Here is a 22917-nt window from a genome sequence, read left to right on the forward strand (position 1 = left end):
GTGGATGTCTTATGGACATGTTAATTCAAGTCTTCCTCACTATACATACCATCTGGCACTAGGCAATGTTTCATTTAACAATTTGGAATAAGAACGGCTGAACAGCTCAACAGTAGATGGTATCAGGATTGATTGCATGACTAAATTACCTGTCTGACAGCAATTATGCTTCAGTCATGACATTTTTCCACTTCGTACAGCCTGACGGAAATGCAGGATCCCACAATTTATAATTTTCAGCAAACATTTACCATTCTTATTAACATAATGAGATTCATAAATGAAATAATTTTTGAGATAGAATGCATTGTTGCATCACATGTTGCATTCAAATTCTCCTCACTTTTAATGAAGAGAGTGGAAAGGAAAGAAGAGAGCTCAAGGATAACAACATAAAGTACTGAAGAGGTTCAGCAGGTCTGGCAGCATCTATAGTGATGGAAACAGAGTTAACGTTTCCAGTCTGATATGACTTCTTCAGAATCTGAACTGAGTTTCCCCAGCTTTGTCTGTTTTTGTTTTAGATTTCCAGTGTCCGCAGTATTTTAAGAAAACTCAGAGATTGTCTCAGTTTAATCCAATCTATTGCACTTCCCTGGTACCTCTTCAAGAGTGACATTGCATGGTTCCATTGGTAAAAGCAAGGTATAATGTTCCCTACACTGAACTTGAACGTCCACATGCAATCACATTTGGCACGCACTCTTGCAGTTTTTAGTAGCCAAAATCTCCCACTGTTGCAAACAGTGGGAATCAATGCACACGAGCACATACACATTGTACAGGAGGCAAAATGTCAGCTTCCCAATGGCAAGATTAAAGTATGGGATTAAGTTCATAGTGGCTCGAATGTGGATCAGGTTTCCCAGTGACAAGCAATGAGAAACAATGCATTAGCTTCCCATCATGCACATTTAAAATAATTTCACCAGGTTAAATGGTACCTTTACAATTAACTCCACAGCAAGAAGATTCATACTAGGTTAAGATGACATGCAAACTGGCCAGGTAATTTTCCTCCTGGGCACAGACTAAGTTGGAGCTGGTTTCTTTTTGTGGGGTGCTCTGTTAGCTCATCAGAGAGGCGACATTGATGTAATGAGATTGGGCAGTGGCAGTACATGGAAGTTTGGGGCACAGATGACTGACAAAGGGAGTGACGCAGAGTACTGGCCAGGCAAGGGGGTGGTCATCAGTGGTGGAGGGAATAGATATTTATGGATATGGTGCCAATCAAGCAGACTGCTTTGTTTTGGATGGTATTAAGATTCTTGAGTGTTGTTGGAAACAAATGGGGAGCATTCCATCACATTCCTGACTTGTACCTTGTAGATGGTAGACAAGCTTTGAGGAATGAAGAGATAAGTGACTCACTGCAGGTTTCCAAGCTCTTATTGCCGCAGTTTTTTATATAACTAGCCTATTTCAGTTCCTGGTCTACGGTAATACCAGCTTGTTAGTACTGGGTGAGTCAGTGATGGTAACACCCTTGAATGTGTATGGATGAGTATTGGATTGCCTCTTATTAGAGATGGTTATTGCTTGGCACTTTATGTGGTACAGATGTTCTTTGCTATATTAGCCTGATTATTCAAGTCTTGTTGAATTGGGGCACAGATTACTTCAATAATTGAAGGGTCATTAATGGTGCTTAACCTTATGCAGCCATCAGCCAACATTTCCACTTCTGACCTTATGATGGAGTGAAGTTCATTGATGAAGCTGGTTAGGTTTAGGAGACTACCCTGAGGAACAGTAAAAATTGGGGCATGGATAACCTAAGAAGGGTCGGTGGTCATCATGGATCTCTGAGGGTTTATAGAGGACAGAGGGAGGAAGCTGGGTCACACAGTAAAGGTTGTAATCTTATAGGGAGGAGATCGCCCATTATTGCTCAGAGATTCGATTTTATAGAGGTAAAATCAATTGTGAGTGTTATGTTGGTGTTTCCTTTGGAACCTGAAATCATATGCCAGACAGACAAATGGAAAATCTGAACAGAAACACTTCATTGACAATGCTCTAGACTGGACACAAACCACACCCCTATCGGTCACCTGACTGGTCTCTGAATAGGGCAGCACCCCTAACTACATGCATAATGGTGAGAATCTGACAGTCAAGGATAACAGCACAGGTCAAGGGTGACAGAGGAAGGCTCAAAAATGACTAATTGCAAGTCAAGAGCAAGTTTCCAGAAGGAGGCAGATGGGTGGTGTTGGTGAGAAGCTCTAGGTCAAATAAAAGTTGAACATGAATGTTGATGGGTAGTTCTAAGGTCAATATAGGCAGGACATAAGTTATGGATTGATAATTGATGCTGATTGAGGGAAGGCCAATAGTGACTGTGGAAGGAGCAGTAGTTGAGGATAGCTGGAAGAGGGATACAGAAAGATGAGATGGTTCTAGACAGCCCGACTTCTGCTGCTGGTTTATCTGCCATAAGTATCTGCCCTAGTACCCGTTAAAAGATTGCACTCAAACATTCAACTCCCTGAAATAATAACAGAATCACTGACTTTCTCCACAGATAGTAGGAACTGCAGCCGCTGGAGAATCTGAGATAACAAGGTATGGAGCTGGATGAACACAGCAGGCCAAATAGCATCATAGGAGCAGGAAAGCTGACGTTTCGGACCTAGACCCTTCTTCAGAATGGGAGAGGGGAAGGAGGTTCTGAAATAAATAGGGAGAGAGGCGAGGGGGACAGATAGAAGACGGATAGAGGAGAAGTTAAGTGGCGAGGTAACAGACCGGTCAAAGAGGCGGGGATGGAGCCAGTAAAGGTGAGTGTAGGTGGGGAGGTAGGGAGGAGATAGGTCAGTCCAGGGAAGACGGACAAGTCAAGGGGGCAGGATGAGGTTCGTAGGTAGGAGATAGTGGTGGGGCTTGAAGTGGGAGGAGGGAATAGGTGGAAGGACAGGTTAGGGAGGTGGGGACGAGCTGGGCTGGTTTTGGGATGCGGTATGGGGAGGGGAGATTTTGAAGCTTGTGAAGTCCACATTGATACCATCAGGCTGCAGCGTTCCCAAGCAGAATATGTGTTGCTGTTCCTGCAACCTTCGGGTAGCATCGTTGTCACACTGCAGGAGGCCCAGGATGGACATGCTGTCTGCAGAAAGAGAGGGGTAGTTGAAATGGTTCGTGACTGGGACGTGCAGTTGTTTAGAGCGAACCGAGCATAGGTGTTCTGCAAAGCGGCCCCCAAGCCTCCGCTGACTTTCTCCCACTGATTAGCTAGGTACCTTGCTCGTAGATGGTCACATATTTTTGTGTACCAGCCAACCCACTTATGAGAAATGTCCTGTACACTTCCACCCTTGCCACTAATACCACTCTCCAAGATTCTGACCAGTCTCAGAGACATGCACTCTCATATGCATATTCGCGCACGTACACTTGCATTCAGTCTGTCGCCCAAAAACACAGCTACGTGCACACGGATTCAGATAAAAATTACATTTGCATGCAAAGACACAGTCTCATTTCAAACTACCTGCAATTAACAAATCACTGTGATCTCAGAAATTAGAGATTGTGCCCCCTCCAATGTGAACCAACCTTTGACAAACCAGCTGCGTGGCTTCTTTGAACCCTTTCATACAAGGTACTGAGATGAAAAAGATTTGGCTCAAACAATAAATCATCTTTGGTGCAGCTGTCTCTTGTATATATGATATGGTTTCAAGGGAAATGTGCAAGAGGGAATTTAAATTTATCACTGCAGGATGCTGGATAAAGAAATCTATCCCTGATAGACCAATAGAATGACTAGCACAAATTTACAGGGGAAAATTTTAACATGGAGGAACTCCTGGATGTAGGTGCAGGTAGATTGGTCAGGGTAGAACAGAAGAAAGTCAGGTAAAGCTGGTAAAATTGACAGCAGGTCGTGAAACTGACTACCTCAGTTACTTAGATAGTAAAGTGTGAAGCTGGATGAACACAGCAGGCCAAGGTTGCAGGAACAGCAACTCATATTCCGCTCGGGAACCCTGCAGCCCAATGGTATCAATGTGGACTTCACCAGCTTCAAAATCTCCCCTTCCCCCACCGCATCCCAAAAGCAGCCCAGTTCGTCCCCTCCCCCCCACTGCATCACACAATCAGCCCAGAGCTTCCCCTCCCCCCACTGCATACCAAAACCAGCCCAGCTTGACTCTGCCTCCCTGGACTGACCTATCCCCTCTCTACTTCCCCACCTATACTTTCCTCTCCACCTATCTTCTTTTCTCTCCATCTTCAGTCCGCCTGCCCCTCTCTATTCCAGAACCCTCACCCCATCCCCCTCTCTGATGAAGGGTCTAGGCCCAAAACATCAGCTTTTGTGCTCCTGAGATGCTGCTTGGCCTGCTGTGTTCATCCAGCTTCACACTTTATTATCTTGGATTCTCCAGCATCTGCAGTTCCCATTATCACGGATGTGACTAGTAGTCTTCCACTTAGATTTGTGTTGGAGCCTCAAGTATTCACAATATTCACAAACAACTTGGATAATGGCATGAGAAGTGAAATATTTAAATCTGCTGACACCACAAGATTAGGCAGCATCATAAACAATGTTGACAACTGTGTAAAATTACAACAGGCTATTGGTAGATCAGCTGAATAGGCTAAACTGTGTCAGATGGATTTTAGTATAAGCAAGGGTGAGGTTATCCATTTCAAGGTTATATCAGGGTATTTTTCAGAAGGTGCCAATTTAAATACAGTGGATACCTAACGAGATTTGGAGTTCAGGTGGATAGCTCTTTAAAATACCACAAAAAGATTCAGAAAATAGTCAAGGAAGCTAATAGACTACTGGACTCATATCTAAAGGCCTAGAGGAGAACGATACAATTGGTGTGTTGCAATTAAACAAAATTCTAGTTCGATCCCACTTTGAGTACTGTGAGCAGATCTCAGCACCAGGCCTAAAGAAGGATAGTTTTGGAACTGAGGGAAGTTGAACACAAGATTACAAGGATGAAACAGGGACTTTGAGGGTTAAGTTACGAGGAGAGGTTAGACAAATTAAACTTTATTCTCTGGAATTCAGAAGGCCAAGGGCTATTCTAATGGAGTTCTTCAGGATATTAACAGGGAAAGACAGGGTAGATAAAGATATTTTATATAAAATATTTCCAATGTTTGAAGTTTCTAGAACCAGAGGAACAGTCTAAGAATGAGGGTCAGGCAATTCAGGAGAGATGCAAAGAGTAGTGGAAGTTTAGAACTCTCTTCCTCAGTTGGCAGTCAATGCTAATTCAATTGTTCAATTTAAATCTGAGAAAGACAAATGTTTATTAAGCAAGGGAATCAAGGGATGTGAGCTCAAGTCAAGCGTATGGAGTAAGGTCACAGATCAGGCATGATCTTATTGAAAGGCAGAAGAGGCCAGAGGGACTATGCTCCAATGTGATAATGCTTCTCTCTATGAGGTTATCTGTGAGAAAGCCTGTGGAGTCTAGCATCAGCTTGAACATAGACAATAACAGAATGTTTCTTTTTCATGCTCCTTCTCAACTCCTCGCATACCCTCATTCTGCTATCTAATGTGATGAGCAAGCTACTGATAGAATGACCTTGGAACTCTTGCTTCCCAGCCTGCCCTACTTTCCTCACACTGAGTGTCTAGTCCAATTACATTCATTCAGACAGCTAAAAACTGCTGCATGTAGCCATAACAACCTAAGGAGAAAGAAAGATAGAGAGAGATAAAATAAACATTTCAGCAGGCCCTCTCTCTTGACCTGACTCTTAAGTCACGTGCTCTGTTACAGGCATTGTGCAAAACCAAGCTACTGTGGATGTTGCAAATCTGAAATAAAGGTTGAATATGCTGTAAATTTTAAGCAGGAAGGGCAGCTGAGACAGCAAAAGGGTTAGCATTTCAGGTTTGTGGCCTTTCATCTGTATCTAACTTGGAAGGAAGTATACAGCTGGATTCAGCACATGGTGGGTCACCTTGAGGACAAGAGAGCTACAGTCAGGCCTGGGGAAGAGAGATAACAAGGTGTAGGGCTGGATGAACACAGCAGGCCAAGCAGCATCAGAGGAGCAGGAAGCTGACATTTCAGGCCTAGACCCTTCTTCAGAAATGAAGAAGGATCTAGGCCCAAAACGTCAACCTTTCTGCTCCTCTGATGCTGCTTGGCCTGCTGTGTTCATCCAGCCCTACACCTTGTTATCTCGGATTCTCCAGCATCTGCAGTTCCTACTCGGCCTGGGTAAGAGTTGGTTTGTTTACCAGTTCACTGGAGGATGAGGTCAAAGACAGGTTCAGCTACAAAATACTCAGCTTGAGACCTTACCAGGGCAGCATTCAGGACAATGCTAATGGACAAGCACACCAAACTGCTCAATCATTTGGTTAGTTGACATGTAGACAGCCTCTACACATTGTCAGGGAGTGCGGAGGAATCTGGCTCCAGGTTGGAAGAAGACATCACATACAATTTAGCCATAGTTGCTGTTCCTGCAAACTTATATCCATGGCTTTTTATTGCTGCTGCTATATTAGAGAATTATAGAACAGAACAGAATTCCCACAGTGTGGAAGCAGGCCGTTCGGCCCAACAAGTCCACACAGAACATCTGAACAGCATCCCACCCAGACCAATTCCCCTACTCTATCCCTGCATTTCCCTTATCTAACACAGCTGATCTCTACATCCCTGAACACTATGGACAATTTAGCATGGCTAATCCACCTATCTTGCACATCTTTCGACTGTGGGAGGAAACTGGACCACCCGGAGGAAACCCACACAGACACAGGGAGAATGTGCAAACTCCACACAGACAGTTGCTCAAGGCTGGAATCGAACCCGTGTCCCTGGCGGGGTGAGACACCAAAAGATATGGATCACACTAAAAGACAAATTCAAAATCTGATTAAACGTCCTTGTCATCAATTGGAATTAATGTAATTTAAACAGAAGCTTGCAGAATCCATGGACTACTTGATGAGGTGAAATTTAGAAAAGGGCTTATTATGTGATTTTTTTTGGATAAGAGTTAAAAAACAGAATTGTTCAGTTGCTGATGGCATCTACCCCAATGGAAGCTTTCCAGTAAGATTTGCCAGACAAAATGAAGACTTATAGCTTTGAAAATTAACTGAAGAATGGATGTAAGTATGAGATGATCTTTGTAGGTCACCAAAGCTCAGAAGTTCGAGCTACAAAAAAGCCATTCACTGACCCAAACAGACCAAGCACAGGGAGTATTTCCTAGCTATACCAAAGACCACCTTGTATCCCACTCAAGGTGGCATGAAATGATGAGCAAACTAGAATCTATTGAAATCAATGACAGGATAAAGCATGGTGAATATATGCTTCATTCAGGCAATCTTTTGGAAAATATAAATTTCATCACACTGTCAAAATTGTTTGCATAAATTCAAATTATTTGTCCTTTGAAAACTAGCAACCATTCATTATCGGCTGAGATTGGTACAATAATTCCATGTGCAGGATCAAAAATACTGGGGTGCAAGTACAATTAATTCTCCTGGATGTCACAGACATTCTACATTGTAGCCACTGAACAATTGCAGTTATGTACAAGCCTGCCATGGCCTTGCACTGGGCATAATTCTTTAAATCAGTTCAACATCAGACACAGACAGGAACAAAGGAGCAGGAGTAGGCCATTCAGCTCCTCAAAATTCATCACCCAGAATTTATTTTTGATGGAAATGCAAATAAATAATTGGGGGAGGTGGTGGGGCTATTGCCATTGAGAGTAATGCATAAAGCTAAGCAATCACACAACCAGCTCAGATCTAAGCTATGCAGTCCTGTCACATCCAGTTGTGAATGATGGTGGACAATTAGGCAACTCAATGGAGGAGGAGGCCCCATGAATATTGCCTTCCTCAATGATGGAGAGTTGAATACATCAGTGCAAAAGATAAGTCTGAAGTTTTCACAGCAAACTTCAGCCAGAAGTGCAAAGAGGATGATCCATCTCGGTATCCTCCAGTGGTCCCCAGCATTACAGATACCAGTCTTCAGCCAATTCGATTCATTCCATGTGATATCAAGAAATGGTTAGAGATACTGGTTACTGCAAAGGCTACAGGCCCTGACAACATAGAGTCACAGACTCATACAGCACAGAAACAGGCTATTTGATCCAACCAGTCCATGCTGACTATAATCTCAAACTAAACTAGTCCTACCTGCCTGTTCTTGGCCCATACCTCTCCAAACACTCCTTGTTCATGTACTTACACAATTTTTAAAAAACTTATAACTGTATCCAAATCCACTACTTCCCCTCGAAGTTCATTCCATACACGAACCATCCTCTGACTAAAAACAGTGCCTGTCACATCTTTGTTAAATCTTGCACCTCTCACCTTAAAAATATGACCCCGTCTTGAAATCCCTCAACCCTGGGAAAAGACCCCAGCCATTCATATTATCCATATCACTCATGATTTTATAACTGTCTATAAGGTCACCCTTCAACCTCCTACACTCCAATGAAAAAAGTCCCAGCCTACCCAATTTCTTCCAATGACTCAAATGCTCTATTCCCAGCAACATCCTGATAAATCTTTTCTGAACCCTCTCCAGCCTAATAATATCCTTCCTATAACAGAACGGCCAAAACATTCCAGCTATAGCACTGAAGGACTATGGTCCAGAACTTGCCAAACTGCTAGCTTAGCTCTTCCAGCATCGTTACAAAATTTGGCAACTATCTGACAATGTGGAACATTGGCCTGGTGTATCCTGTACATATAAAGCAGGACAAATCCAACCAAAACAATTAACCGTCAGGATACTTTTGATTATTGGTAAAGTGATGGAGGGTATCATCAACAGTGCTATCAAGCATCTACTCAGCAATAACCTGCTCAGTGACGCCCAGTTTGGGTTCCACTGGGGCCACTCAGCTCCTGACCTCATTGCAGCCTTGGTTCAAACATGGACAAAACAGCTGTATTCCAGAACAGATGTGACAGTGACAGATGTTGACACCTGCATTCAACCTGAACAAAACTGAAATCATGGGTATCGGGAGCAAACTCTCCGGTGGTTAGAGTCATACATGGTTCCAAGAAGATAGTCATGGTTGTTGAAGGTCAGTCATCTCAACTCCAGAAAATCTCTGCAGGAGCTCCTCAGGGTAATGTCATAGGCCCAACCATCTTCAGCTGTTTCATCAATGACCTTCCCTCCATAATGAGGTCAGAAGTGAGGATGTTCGCCAATGATTACATAATGTTCAGCACCATTCGTGGCTCCTCAGATACTGAAACAATCCATGTGCAATTGCAACAAGATCAGGACAATATTCAGTCTTGGGCTGACAAATGGCAAGTAATATTCACACCACACAATTGCCAGGCTATGATCATCACCAATATGAGACAATGTAACCACTGTTCTTTGACATTCAGTGGTGTTAGCATCACTGAATTCCCCACTATCAACATCCTGGGGGTTAACATTGACCAGAAACTCAACTGGACTCAACCCACAGCAGGTGGAATGCAGCAGGTCAAGAAGACAGCTCATCACTACCTTCTCAAGGGCAACAAGGAACAGGCAATAAATGCTGGCCCAGCCAGCGATGGCCACATATCACAAATTAATACAAAGAAATTAGAAGGCACATTGTATTTATGGTGTATTTCTGCACCATTTAGGCAAGTTTCACACATTTCAAAACAGTAAGCAGCACTGCCCAGTTGGATGATTCGCGACCATACATCACACCTCTGCTGAGTCCAGAATTTTTTCAAATCTCTTGAGCCTTGCTCAGTGTTTACTATCAATCAGCAGAATAAAAATCCACATTCTAAAATACGCAAAATTATAATTGACTCTACTTCACCTTATAAGAAATGTTCTAAATTTTCTAGCTTTTCTTCAGGGAGAGCATTGCTGGTTTTACTGTGCATTGATAGCAGAGGTTTGGAGCAGAATTTGGCAGCGCGTGGGAGCTGAATTCTCATGCATCCATTAACCTGGGAATTTTAGTAGGTCATTACACTTCACAAGTCCACATTAACTCTGCTCCCTCACACCATCTGGTTAATCAGTAAGTTGCAAAATTAAAATATTACTTTTGAACAAGTCAATTTTTTAAATTCCACTGGAATAAGTATTTTTTGCTAATTCAAAATGCAGAAACATTTTACAGTTGATAGCAATAATTTGCATATCTTCAGTGAGCGTATATCAAAGCGTAAATTGAGCAATTTGATGATTGACTACTATTTTGTAGAAGTTGCACATGACAAAGTATCAATATATTCTGGGAGTTGGAGTGCCTTCACTCTGAGAAACAGAAATAAAAGAAAAAAAGATTCTGGCAACAACTGCTCTGTCCAGAATGCTTATTGAGTGCAAAAGGATGAGAAAATGTTCTTGCTCTGTTTTTTGTCTCCTGACTCCTGCCAAGGTAGGTTCCCTGGGCCATTGGCTCTCTCTACCTTTGTTGTCCACTTGATCCATAATCTAAAGAAGGCTATGGAATGGGAATTATAATTGGGCACAGTAGATTATTTTTCCATTATTTCAGCTGAAGCGATGATAGGATTTGCAGAAGCTGACTTTCCAAAAGAGGAAGGAGATAGTAAACAGGAATCTATGGGCTGGTTAGCCTAATATTGATGATAGGAAAGATGCTAGAATCTATTATTAAGGAGGTTATAGCAGGTCACTTAGAAAAACATAACACAATCAGGCTTTTACGAATGTGCTTTTATGAAAGGGAAATCGTGTTTGCCTAATTGATGACAGTTCTTTGAGGAAGTACCAAGCAACATATAAACAAGAACCAGTGGATATACTGTTATTTGATTTTCAAGGTGATTTGACAAGGTGCCACATAAAGTTTACTACGCAAAATAAGAGTGCACCGTGTTGGTGTAGCACACATTGAAAATTGGTCGGCAAATAGAAAGCAGAGAGTGGGCATAATTGATCAGTGTTGGTGCATCAATTATTTACAATCTACATAAAAGATTTGGATAAAGGGATTGAAGGAATAGTTGCCGAATTTGCTCATGATGCACAGATGGGGCAGTACATTTTGAAAAAAATAGAGTCTTTAATTTGGAAGTGTCTGCAAAGTGATGGAGATAGGTTAAGTGATGGGCAAACATTTAAAAAAGACAGCATAATTTTGGGAACCATAAGGTTGTCGACTTTGGAAGAAAGGATGGAAAAGCATCATATTATAATGATGAATTACTAGCTCAGAATTCTGAAAGATCTCGGTATCCTGGTATGTGAGTCGCAAAGAGTTATATGCAGGGAAGCAAGTGATTAACAAGGCAAATGAATTATTATTATTTATTATAAGGAGAATAGAATATAAAAGTAGTGATGTGTTTCTGCAATTACATGGAGCATTGGTGAAATCACATCTGGAGCTCTGTACAGTTTTGGTCTCCTTATTTAAGAAATACCATTCTTGGTAGTGTAGATGAGCAGAGAGAGCTCGGTGTCCATGTACACAGATCCTTGAAAGTTGCCACCCAGGTTGACAGGGTTGTTAAGAAGGCATACAGTGTTTTAGCTTTTATTAATAGAGGGATTGAGTTCTGGAACCATGTGGTTATGCTGCAGCTGTACAAAACTCTGGTGCGGCCGCACTTGGAGTATTACACACAGTTCTGGTCACTGCATTATAAGAAGGATGTGGAAGCTTTGGAAAGGGTGCAGAGGAGATTTACTAGGATGTTGCTTGGTATGGAGGGAAGGTCTTATGAGGAAAGGCTGAGGGACTTGAAGCTGTTTTCGTTAGAGAGAAGAAGGTTGAGAGGTGACTTAATTGAGACATATAAAATAATCAGAGGGTTAGATAGGGTGGATAGGGAGAGCCTTTTTCCTAGGAGGGTGGCAGCGAGCACGAGGGGGCATAGCTTTAAATTGAGGGGTGAAAGATATAGGACAGATGTCAGAGGTAGTTTCTTTACTCAGAGAGTAGTAAGGGAATGGAACGCTTTGCCTGCAACGGTAGCAGATTCATCAACTTTAGGTACATATAAGCCGTCATTGGACGTACGTGGAATAGAGTAGGTTAGATGGGCTTCAGATTGGTATGACAGATCGGCACAACATCGAGGGCCGAAGGTCCTGTACTGTGCTGTAATGTTCTATGTAAAGGATGAAAATATATTACAAGTAGTTCAGAAAAGGTTCACTTGAGTGACACTTGTGATGGCTTGGTGGGAGGGAGGTGGGGTTTATCTTATAAGAAAAGATTAGACTGGCTGTGGAGAGGGAATCATATTGAAACATTTCATCTTGAGGAGATGTAACAGGCTGCATTTTGAAATGATGCTATCCCAAATGAGGGCATTTAAATGAGAGGGCATAGTTTTAAAATGAGCTGTCTCCCACTTTCGATGAAGCGGATCATTTTCATTCAGTTGGTGATCGTTGGAACTCTGGAAGTTTTTGGAATTCTTCGTCAGAGATTGGGGTCATTCGATTGTTTTATGGCAAAGGTAAATAGATCCTTGACTGACAAAGGTGTCAAAGGTTATTGGAGATATGTGGGAATGTGGAGTAGTGCCCACAGTCAGGTCAGCCATTACATTCTTGACTGGTGGTTTAGGCTGGAGGGTCCAAATATCCTACTTGAGTTCCTAAATTATTTTGTAATCTATCACATACCTTCCAATGCCTTTTCAGCTGTTGCTTTAAGGAGAACAGGAATTAGATCTGTCACCTTTCAGTTTACAGGTTGACGTGGGGGTCAGTTAGCTCAATTGTGGTGCAGAGGGATGCCAACAGCATGTATTAAATTCCTGCATTGGCTGAGGTTACCATGAAAGACTCCCCTTGTCAATCAATCCACTTGCCTGAGATACAGAGATCTCACGTTCGCCTCTGTCTAATGAGAGGGCAGGACTGTGCCGACTTTACCCTTTACAGCTTGATGTGCGCCTAATTAGAATCATTTGTGTGATGCACCCCTTATGATTGTCTGAATATTTTGCACAGATGAGTAGCAAAAACGTAAAAAGCATAAGGCCATATTGCATCATGGCATGGATTCCAGGCCAAACAGACCTGTACTTTCAAGATAATTACATGACATCGCAACATGTTACATTTGCATTATAAAGGTGCCAGCCCCGCCTGTAGTCACTCTGTCTATGCAGTGGAATCAGTCGATTATGTGTGTGTGTAGTGTGTGGTAATATTAGGAAGCAAGGGATCCAGACTTTGTGTGGAAATCTATGTTATCGCAGCCACGTAAAGAGTTTATCTGACTCAACAGAGCCAAGTCTCCATGGTATAAGTTACACAAATTAACTTAAGAGCAAACCACAAATAGCATCATGGTGGCAGCAAGAAGATACTAAAAGCTAGTTTTAGCTAGTCAGTGGGGTAAGTGGATGTTAAAGGCTGAAAAAGTGATAATTTAAAAAAGGTTGTATGACATCATCATTCATTTTTTTGAAGTGAATGCCATTTATGAAAGCATTGAGAAAATCACAAACCTGAAATTTTTAAAGGGTCAGTGAATTGCAGAGGAAAGATAAAACAACAATAAAAAAAACACCTTGCAATAGATTCTTATACTGGCATTTTAAACAGCAAATATATGGAAAGCAAACATGTATCTGTTGATCAGCATTCAATTGACATTCATTCAGAACTTTACTAAACTTGAAACACTACTTGAATGCTGTTAGAGAATCTGAAGCCTTTGTCTCCATCCAAGAGTTATATCCCAATGGAATGTAATGCCTGCAATATGTGCCTGAAGTGAAATTGAGGTAAGTGCAACTATCACCCTCTTATGTATCTTACATAAGATATACTCAGGTAATTGATACAGCATTATACCATCCACCCTAGACAGCTAACTGCTTACAATAGGTTCAATATCCCATGTATTGATATTGTCCATCTTAAGGACCAATATAGCTTGTCAAGACTGATAACTGAAAACTTTCATAGGATGGAGTACACTATTGAACTACCAACATGCGTGGATCTAAACATTACTATGATCTACAAGATAACAATTCTGAAAAATTGCCATACCAAAGATTACAGATTGCAAAGGCAACCTCATGCATTTTGGTCACAGCCAAGTGGCGCAGTTTCAGAAAGTTACTTCAGATGATGACGAGCTGCAAGAGCTCAAGAAAATCATTATCAATGGATGGCCTGAACACATCCAAGCAGTTCCCCTGCAGGTAAGCTCATCTTGGTCAATAAAAGACAAACTCGGGCTCTCCAAGAGTATAATCTTCAAAGGCAAACAGATCATAATTTTACTTCAAGACATGCTTGATCATTCACTCGCAGATCACATGGGCACAGAAAGAAACCAAGAGTTTGAATGTGAATGCAAAAGTTGGCCCAATATTAATAGGGAATTAATCAACTAATCAAGCCATGTGAAGTAAGTCTACTCTATCTAACTCAACAATTGGAGATCTTCACCTTGCACATTTCCCCTGAGCTGTGGTGCAGGTTTTCAGTTGATCTTTTCCATGCCCACCGACACAATTGCATTCAGATGGCTGACCATTTCAGGGAATTGCCCTTTGTGAAACAAAAGGAAGATGATATAAAGTTGGCGAGACTTTTTAAAACTTATTCATTTCATGGGATGGGGGCATCGCTGGCTGGAGAGTATATGTTGCCCATCCCTAGCTGCCCTCAAGAAGGAGGTGGTGAGCAGAAGTCCACCTGCTGTGAGTTGACCCACAATGCTGTTAGAGAGGTAATTATAGGTTTTTAATTCAGCAATAGTGAAAGAACAACAATATGTTTCCAAGTCAAGATGGTGAGAGTCTTGGAGGGGAAAAGCAGGTGGTGTCATCCCAAGTATTTACTAATCTTGTACTTCAGATGGATGTGGCCGTGGGTTTGGAAAGGTGCTGTCTAAGGATCTTTTGTGAATTTCTGTGGTGCATCTTGTAGATATTATACACTGCTGCCACTGAGCGTCAGTAGTGGACAAAGTGGATGTAGTGCCAATCAAGTCAGATGCTTTATCCTGGATGGTATCAAGCTTTCTGAAGGTTGTCAGAGCTGCACCCTTCCAGGCAAGTAGGAAGTATTCCATCACACTCCTGGCTTCTGCTTTGTAGATGATGATCAGGCTTTGGGGAGTTAGGTATTGAGTTATTTGTTGCAATATTGCTAGCCTCTGACCTGCTGTTGTAGCCACCATGTTTATATGACCAGTCTAATTAAGTTTCTAGCCAGTGGTAACCCCCAGGATGTTGTTAGTGGGGGATTCAGTGATGGTAAAACCATTGAACGGCAAGGGATGTTGGTTAGATTACTTCTTACTGGCGAAGATCATAGCCTGGCATTTGTGCAGCACAATTGTTACATGCCACTTGTCAGCCCAAATATGGATATTGACCTGATCTTCTTGCATTTGAACAAGGACTGCTTCAGTATTTGAAGAGTTGTGAATGATGCTGAACATTGAGTAATCATCAGTGAATATCCCCGCTTCTGACTTTATGATGGAAAGAAGGTCGTTAATGAACCAACTGAAGATGGTTGTGCCGAAGATGCTGTCCTGAGGAACTCCTGCAGAGATGCCCCGGAGCTGAGATGACTGACCTCCAACAACCATGATCATCTTCCTAGGTGTCAGGCATGACTCCAACCAGCAGAGTCTTTGCCCCCTGACTCGTGAGATAGTAATTGGCTGGGTTGGATTTATCCTGGTTTCTATGTGCAGGCCAAATCTGCAATTTTGCACTTGTCAGGTAGATACCAGTGTTGTAACTGAAAAGCTTGGGGAGGGGAAGGGCAAGTTCTGGAGCACAGGTCTTCAGTACTATTGTTGAAATGTTATCAGGGCCTCGATTCTTTGTACTATTGAGTGCCTGCAAATGTTTCTTGATACGTGAAGTGAATCAAATTTGCTGAAGACCGATATCTGTAATGTTAGGGACTATTGGAAGTGGTTGTGACGGATCATCCACTTAGCACCTCTGGCTGAAGATTGACCACCATGTTCAGTATGTTCAGTGTACCTCAACAAATTATGTCCAACAACATTTTGTAGTACACTAAACCCTAGTGTAGGAAATGGAATGTCCAATATACTATATCCTCTCCTCCCTACCCTACTTTGAATGGTCTCACAGAATGCATTGTTCATACCATAGAACCCATGATGAATACGTGTAAAGCAACTTGCCAAGATTTCTGTATGGTGCTGCTAAATTTATGTCCTCTTCCTCTAGGCACAGCTTACCCTTACCAGCAGCTTCCATGTTTCAGAAACACATCCTCACATTTCTTCCCTTCCACGATCTCACCATTCAACCACATATGCAACAATGCCTTATTGGAAAGAGGGAGAAAATAGTACAACAGCAGGATCATAGAGTCATAGAGCCACACAGCATGGCCCAACAAATCCATGCCAACCAAGGTTCCCAAACAAAATTAGTCCCACTTGCCTGTATTTGGCCCATAGGCCTAAAACTTTCCTGTTCATTTGAGTACATGTGGCAATAAAGCTAATTCAGTTCAATTCAATCCAAATAGTTCCATGTTTCAGCTCCTATTGCCCCTTAAATATAAGGAAGACAGAGTCATTGAAGACACAATGGGCCAAATGACCTCCTTTTGCACAATAATGATTCTGTGATTCTGTGTATTCTTAACATGCTTCCACGCTTGGAGAATGAAATACTGTTTTTAAATACATTTCATTATCATGTAAAGATGAAAACATGCCCTGTAAAAACATTTTTAAAGACTCAAGCTTACACACGTTCATCTTCATTCAGGATGTCCAGACAGTTTCATATTCCAGTTTCTTACAGTTTTTAAAGATAAATATGCATTCTCGACTTTGTTACTTTGTTAGATCCTCAATCACCCTGAGAAGATGGTAGCCAACCTTTACGTTTAACCAAATTATTCTGGCACACCAAAGGGCAGTCAAGCCTCAACCAGACTAGTGTGGGATTGGAGTCACATGTAGGCTGAAGCAGATAAAGATGGTAGGATATCTTCCCTAAAGAATATTAGTGAACTGGTTTGGTTTTTATAATAATCCAAAAATGTTGTTATCACTTTTGCTGATAACTATTTTGAGAGTATATTGGTTAGTTTGTTAAGATAATGTGTTGCATAATGTAAGTCAAATTATTTGAAGATATGCTTAAAAAAAAGTGATGTAATGCAGGAAGTAGCACAATATCACATGCAGGAGATATCTTAGCCAGTCTGTATACTAACAACATGAAGAATCATAGAATCCCTTCAGTGTGGAAACAGACCCTTTGGCCCAACGAGTCCACACCAAAGCTCAAAGCATTCCACCCTACCAGCCCCTCTATAACCCACCTAATCTACACATCCCTGGACACTATGGGAAATTTACCATGGCCAATCCACCTAGTTTGCACATCTTTGGACTGTGGGAGGAAACTGGAGCACCTGGAGGAAACCAACGCAGAGATGGGGAGAATATGCAAACTCCACACAGACAGTTGCCTGAGGGTGGAATTGAATCTGGGTCTCTGGCGCTGTGAGGTAGCAAAGCTAACCACTGAGCCACTGTGCCACCAAGAAACCTCCATTAAAATTCCATGCCCAACTACAGTGACTGCTCTTCAGCTTTGTTTGTGTTTGCTAAGAATATGATATACAACAATGCCAGCTTTCCATTCACTGACTTTTTTTAAACTGGAATTCAGAGTTTCAAACTGCCATGATTTGAACAGATCGCTTCAAAGTTGTTAATCTGGCCCTCTAGAATGCTAGTCCAGTTACATAAGCACATACTAACCATACCCTGATATGTTAGAACAATAAGTTTATTATCTGGGCTAGTGCACTAAATTTAGGAACAGGAGTGGATTATTTAGCATTTCAACCATTAAAAGGTTGTTGCCTCTATATATTTTCACAGATTCATCTGTTGAACACTGCTTGTGCTGAAAAGTGAATGTTATAATATAATGGGAGCAGCCCTATGGCTCAGTAGGACTATGGCGACTTTACTTCATTCACGTTATTTATATTGGAGGCTGCTAAAAGTCCAGAGAGATCACAATAACAGTGCAGTGGCTATGTCTGATTTTCCCCCATGCATCAGTTATTACAATGGATCATTATTACAGACTAGTTTTCTCAGTGAATAACCTTTCAGAGCAAAGAGAAATGGAAATGAACTTTTGTTAACTGCTTTTTTCTTTTCTGTATCTCGTATTAATAGATTGCATGTTGAAGGAGACATCACCCGCAGAGAGGTCTGAAGTATCTGAGACGTTATCATTCCCTATGAAAAGGTAATATTTATACATTTGCTTTCTCAAACTTTATTTGTTCATTTTCCTTTCCTCCTGTAGATGTTGCCTCATTGATAAACTGTTTGCCTTAATTCAAGGTAATATTGGGTAGTTTGAAGCTGAAGATATAACTTCCTACAATATCTTCCCAAAGAAAAACCCATGGCTACTTGTCATTGGGACTGGAACTCAGGTTAAAACTTATCAAAAGCAGGGTTCATGTTTTAACATCTGAAAAAAACAGCCTAAATCTGCAGTTTGACAGTCAAATAGTTGCCCCTAGATGTTCAGCAGGAAGATACGTTGAACTGTTACATGCGCCATATTCACCCTTGTTTTTGTATTGTGTTATGTGTCATGCATATCTGCAGCTCTGCCCTATTCATTACCCTTCTCTCCAATAGAGACAGAGGTTCATGTTAATGCTACGGGATGCCAGTTTTCCAGTCTTGATGTGTTCAGGCACTATACCAATAGAATTTAGAGCATTGCCTGTGGCAAGTTAATCAATTGCTTTATAAAAGAGTTGTATATTTAGTTCTACCATAATAAATAGCTTTCTCTGTTGTCTATTATGTCCACATTGACATTGCTCTACCAGAGTGCAATTCAAGGTAGGTGCTTCACTCATCTCACCAAATGTTTAATACAGACAATAATGACCTCTTCTGCCATTGTATTCAGTGGAATCGTTTTCTTTGATGATGGGGCTGTTGCCTTTTTTAAACTCCTCATACATATTGCTATGCATTCCGTATGCCCAATAACATCTGGAAATTCTAGTAGAATTGCAACTACTAGTCATTGGTGCACTGCCTAGCAATCTGTTAGGATTTATTTCAACAAGTTCTTAGTTGTATCACCTGAATCTCTCTTGACCTGAGTGAAAACAGATGGCTTGGCTTTAATAATGGGAATGTCACCGACATTAGCCTTGAATCTGCCGGCATTTTTCTGTTCTTGTTTTCCATTTGTTAAGGGTGCGGTATTGTATATAGAGTCTCATAATGGTTCTATTTCACTTCCGCAATCTGTCTGGGAACACCTATGCGACTGAGCTATAGAACGTTGGTTTTGTCTGGATGACTAGAACAGCTGGTATTGATGTCAGGATGGCATTTCTGTTTCATTAGAAAACCCGTTGAATGGAGATTTCTCACATGAAAACAGATCAGGGAGCAATCTGTGGTGAATGTATGTGTTTGGAATGATATTCAGAGAATCAAGTTTGGTAATGATATGATTTTATTGGTGTCAGAGCCCTGTTTTTGGATGACGCCTGGACACTTCATAAAAACCAAAGGGTATAGAAATAAGAGAAGACCATTTGGCCCCTCAATCCTACTCCACCATTCAGCCAGATCAAGGCCGGTCCTTCCCAAGCCTCAGCTCCTCTTTTGTGCCAGCTAAACATAGCCACCAACTCCTCAATATTTCAAAAATCCATTTACCTCCTCTTTAAATATTGCCCAGCGATCTAGCTACCACAATTCTCTGCGGTATAGCATTCCAGATGTTCACTATTCTATGAGAGAGGAAATTCCTTTGCATCTCAGTTTTAAATCAGTGTTACTTTATTCTGTAAATTTTTATGGCTTGGTTTGTTCTATAAAAAGGGTGTTAATTGCACAAAATTCATCATGGCAGCAAAGCTCATTTAGTTCTCTGTCCAGTCTTATTTATTTTTTCCGAGGCCTTCATCTTTGTTGCGGGAGGTTCATGCCCCTTCGTCTGTTCCTACTCTTAAATTTGAAATCCTCCGTAGCTACAGATGTTCTGTCCTAGGGCACCAGTCCACTGTTCTGAAGAAGAGCCACTGAATCCAAAATGTCAACTCTGATTTCTCTCTGCGGATGCTGCCAGTCCTGCTGACTTTTTCCAGCAATTTCTGGATTTGTTTCTGCATGAGGGATTCTATTATTTGCAGCATCAAGCTCCTCACAGAACCTCATAGGAGCCCAGTTTTGGAACAAAGGTACTCATGAGGTTAACTGTCCCAGTTTGAGTTGAGACACAAAAGGAGAGAACATATTCTGAACTATTCATGGGGGTTCCATCATTGACAGATGCAAGTGCCTTACAGCAAAGCTTCACTCATGCACTTCCTCTTCGCATTGCAAATAAACATGCAATGTTTCTCGTTCAGTGATTTACTCACAGCAAGCCTCGTCTCTTGGAGGGAAGCTAAATGTTTTTCAGCCCATCAAGTTTCATAAACAATACACCAATTTCATGCATATCACTGGCCAGTTATAAGTTGCCTGCCAGTCCTGTACTTATGGTGCTGATATTCTACCTTGCCTATCAAAGAGTTTTTTCCCTTTTTTTCTTTTCATTTGTTTTGTTGTTTTACTGGTATTGTGGGCTCTGTCAATTGTTGACAGGCAATCTAAGCTGCAGTCATTCATTGAAGTGATGTGCCAACACCTTCCTGGTAAAAGATTTATAACATGAGGGGTCAGTGCGAACCTCAGAGATATCCAATAGCATGTCTTCTACACCATTTAAGTTGGGCATATTTCTTGTATCTGCTATCTCCTATGTTGTGTTAAAGATCAGCAGGAAAATTGCAATGTCCTCTGGAGACATGAAGCTGCCCGAAGCTCAAGATCCCCCTTACAACCTGTACAAGTTGAATCCAAAGAATGCAGAGCATAATATTTGGCACTCAATTATAAGAGTTGCTGGAGGAGTTTGTCATCAGTCCACCTTCAACTCTACTCCTGATTTTTTGGCCTTAAATTGTAACTCTCCTGAGATCTCTGCAAGATAACATTCATGAAAACAATCATTTATCTTGCAAAATTGTAATATCCGGTGTACCGAAGCTGGAAGAATAACATTTAAGCTTCTGTACACTGGACATTGCAATTTTGAAAAATAAATGGAAATTTTCATGAACATTATTTTGTAATTAAATGTTTTTGGTAAAATTTATCAAAACAAGAAACTTGTTCAGAGTTCTCTACAAGGCAGTGGAGCTACTCATCCCTAGCTAGCTGCTTGGTGCAGAAGTGCCAGGACATGTCCACAAGCTAGTGGGCCTACTCAGCATATCTAATGGCCAGACCTCCCCTAGGTACCTCTGAATCTTTACCTGAGGCCATGTGGGACCCAACTTCCACATGTCAACACAAAGAGACACAGTTGAAGACTTGCCCTATCAAAAGCGAAGTACCAACAGGGAGAAGCTTATACATTTGATGCTGAAGTTTGCATTACTGTTAGCTCACTGTGTGGGCTAAAAATGAGAAGCAAACTGGCACATAAAGTAGAACGCATGTTAACTCTCTGAACCCACATACTACACACATCATACACTGCTGGATACATGAATATATTATGAAAACAGAAATGTAGCATAGTCATAAAGTGCATGCTATCCAGTTAGTAAATGGAGGAATCAATTTATGCTATTTGTTACTGAGAGGTCAGATGTTTGCCGATTCCTTTGTTCTATGAAGCTTTAATACTGTCTGTGAAAAGTTCTTGCATAATTTCACTAATAATTGGGAAGAGTGGTTTCAGATTTAAAAATTATAATCACTGTGGATATGTGGCCAATGTATTAAATTAAGCAAATTGAGCCTGTTGTGCAAATGTAAATTGGATTAATTAGCAAATAGTTTTTCCCAAGTACCTAAAAATCATAAACGGAATTGTTATTCATTGTGGAGATTGTACCTGCAGTGCTAAATTGGAGAACTTATTTCAAAGCATGTTAATTAGTTATAATTTGTAGTTATATAAAGATATTGTTGAACCACTGTACCAGAAGCAAGAGCTTTAACCTCTTTTTAGGTAACTTTCAAAGACATTATTTTCTTAACTGAAAGGCTTGTTAAAGAACTAAGTACCATGATATTAAATTATTCCATGTAATGGAGAGCTTTATATGTTACATTGACTACACAAATGCTTTGGGCTGGTACACCTTAACAGCACACTTTAACTCTTTGCTTTCCTAACTTCAGTACTCCATGGCATTAATTCTAAAGATCAAATTAAATCTCAGACAGCAAGAACTGCAGATGCTGGAAAATCTGAGATAACAAGGTGTAGAGCTGGATGAATACAGCAGGCCAAGCAGCATCAGAGAAGGAGGAAAGCTGACGTTTCGGGTCTAGACACTTCTTCAGAAAAACTAAATTAAATCTGAGAATTTTTATATTTCTATTTATCATTGCAGCATCAAAAATACCTTGAGCCAGATATCAAATAAATCTTTCTCTATTCTGTTTGAAAAATAGGCTTTAAGCCTCCACTCAGAGGGGATCCCAAACTGCACAAGAGTGAATAGTTTTCTGTTTCAAATCGATTCATGGAAGTCCCTGACAGAGACAGCAATTTTCCCATTCAGAGTAAGGAAAAGGAAACAGGTTGTATAAAAGGCTGCTGTTACAATAATGTCCATTTCACAATGCTGCAGTTATTTACAACACATTTCCACAACCATCCTCACCTGCCCCCTCCGCCCCCCCCCACCAAGATCAGTTCTGAGGGAAGAGTTATTCCAAGAATTCAATCTTAAATATACACTTAAAAGCAATGATGTCTCCCTTCCTTCTAATGGCATCATTGTTACTTTGTGTGGGATTGGAAGGTGGCGGTGTCTTCCTTACAAAGTGGTTTACGACAACAGTTGATCAGGAGGTCGAAGA

General features: G+C 41.2%; 1 protein-coding gene across 2 annotated transcripts in view; it reads left to right on the forward strand.

Moving 5' to 3' along the window:
* Positions 1-22917, forward strand: part of LOC125454434 (uncharacterized) — a 112662-nt gene that overhangs the window by 87106 nt on the left and 2639 nt on the right. For both annotated transcript variants that reach the window (XM_048535173.2, XM_048535174.1), the window contains one exon: positions 18184-18256. In XM_048535173.2, the coding sequence (XP_048391130.1) occupies positions 18184-18256 (73 nt within the window). The remainder of the gene's footprint in view (positions 1-18183; positions 18257-22917) is intronic.

The sequence above is a fragment of the Stegostoma tigrinum genome, chromosome 7, assembly GCF_030684315.1.
Source record: "Stegostoma tigrinum isolate sSteTig4 chromosome 7, sSteTig4.hap1, whole genome shotgun sequence".
NCBI classification, from domain to species: Eukaryota; Metazoa; Chordata; class Chondrichthyes; order Orectolobiformes; family Stegostomatidae; genus Stegostoma; species Stegostoma tigrinum.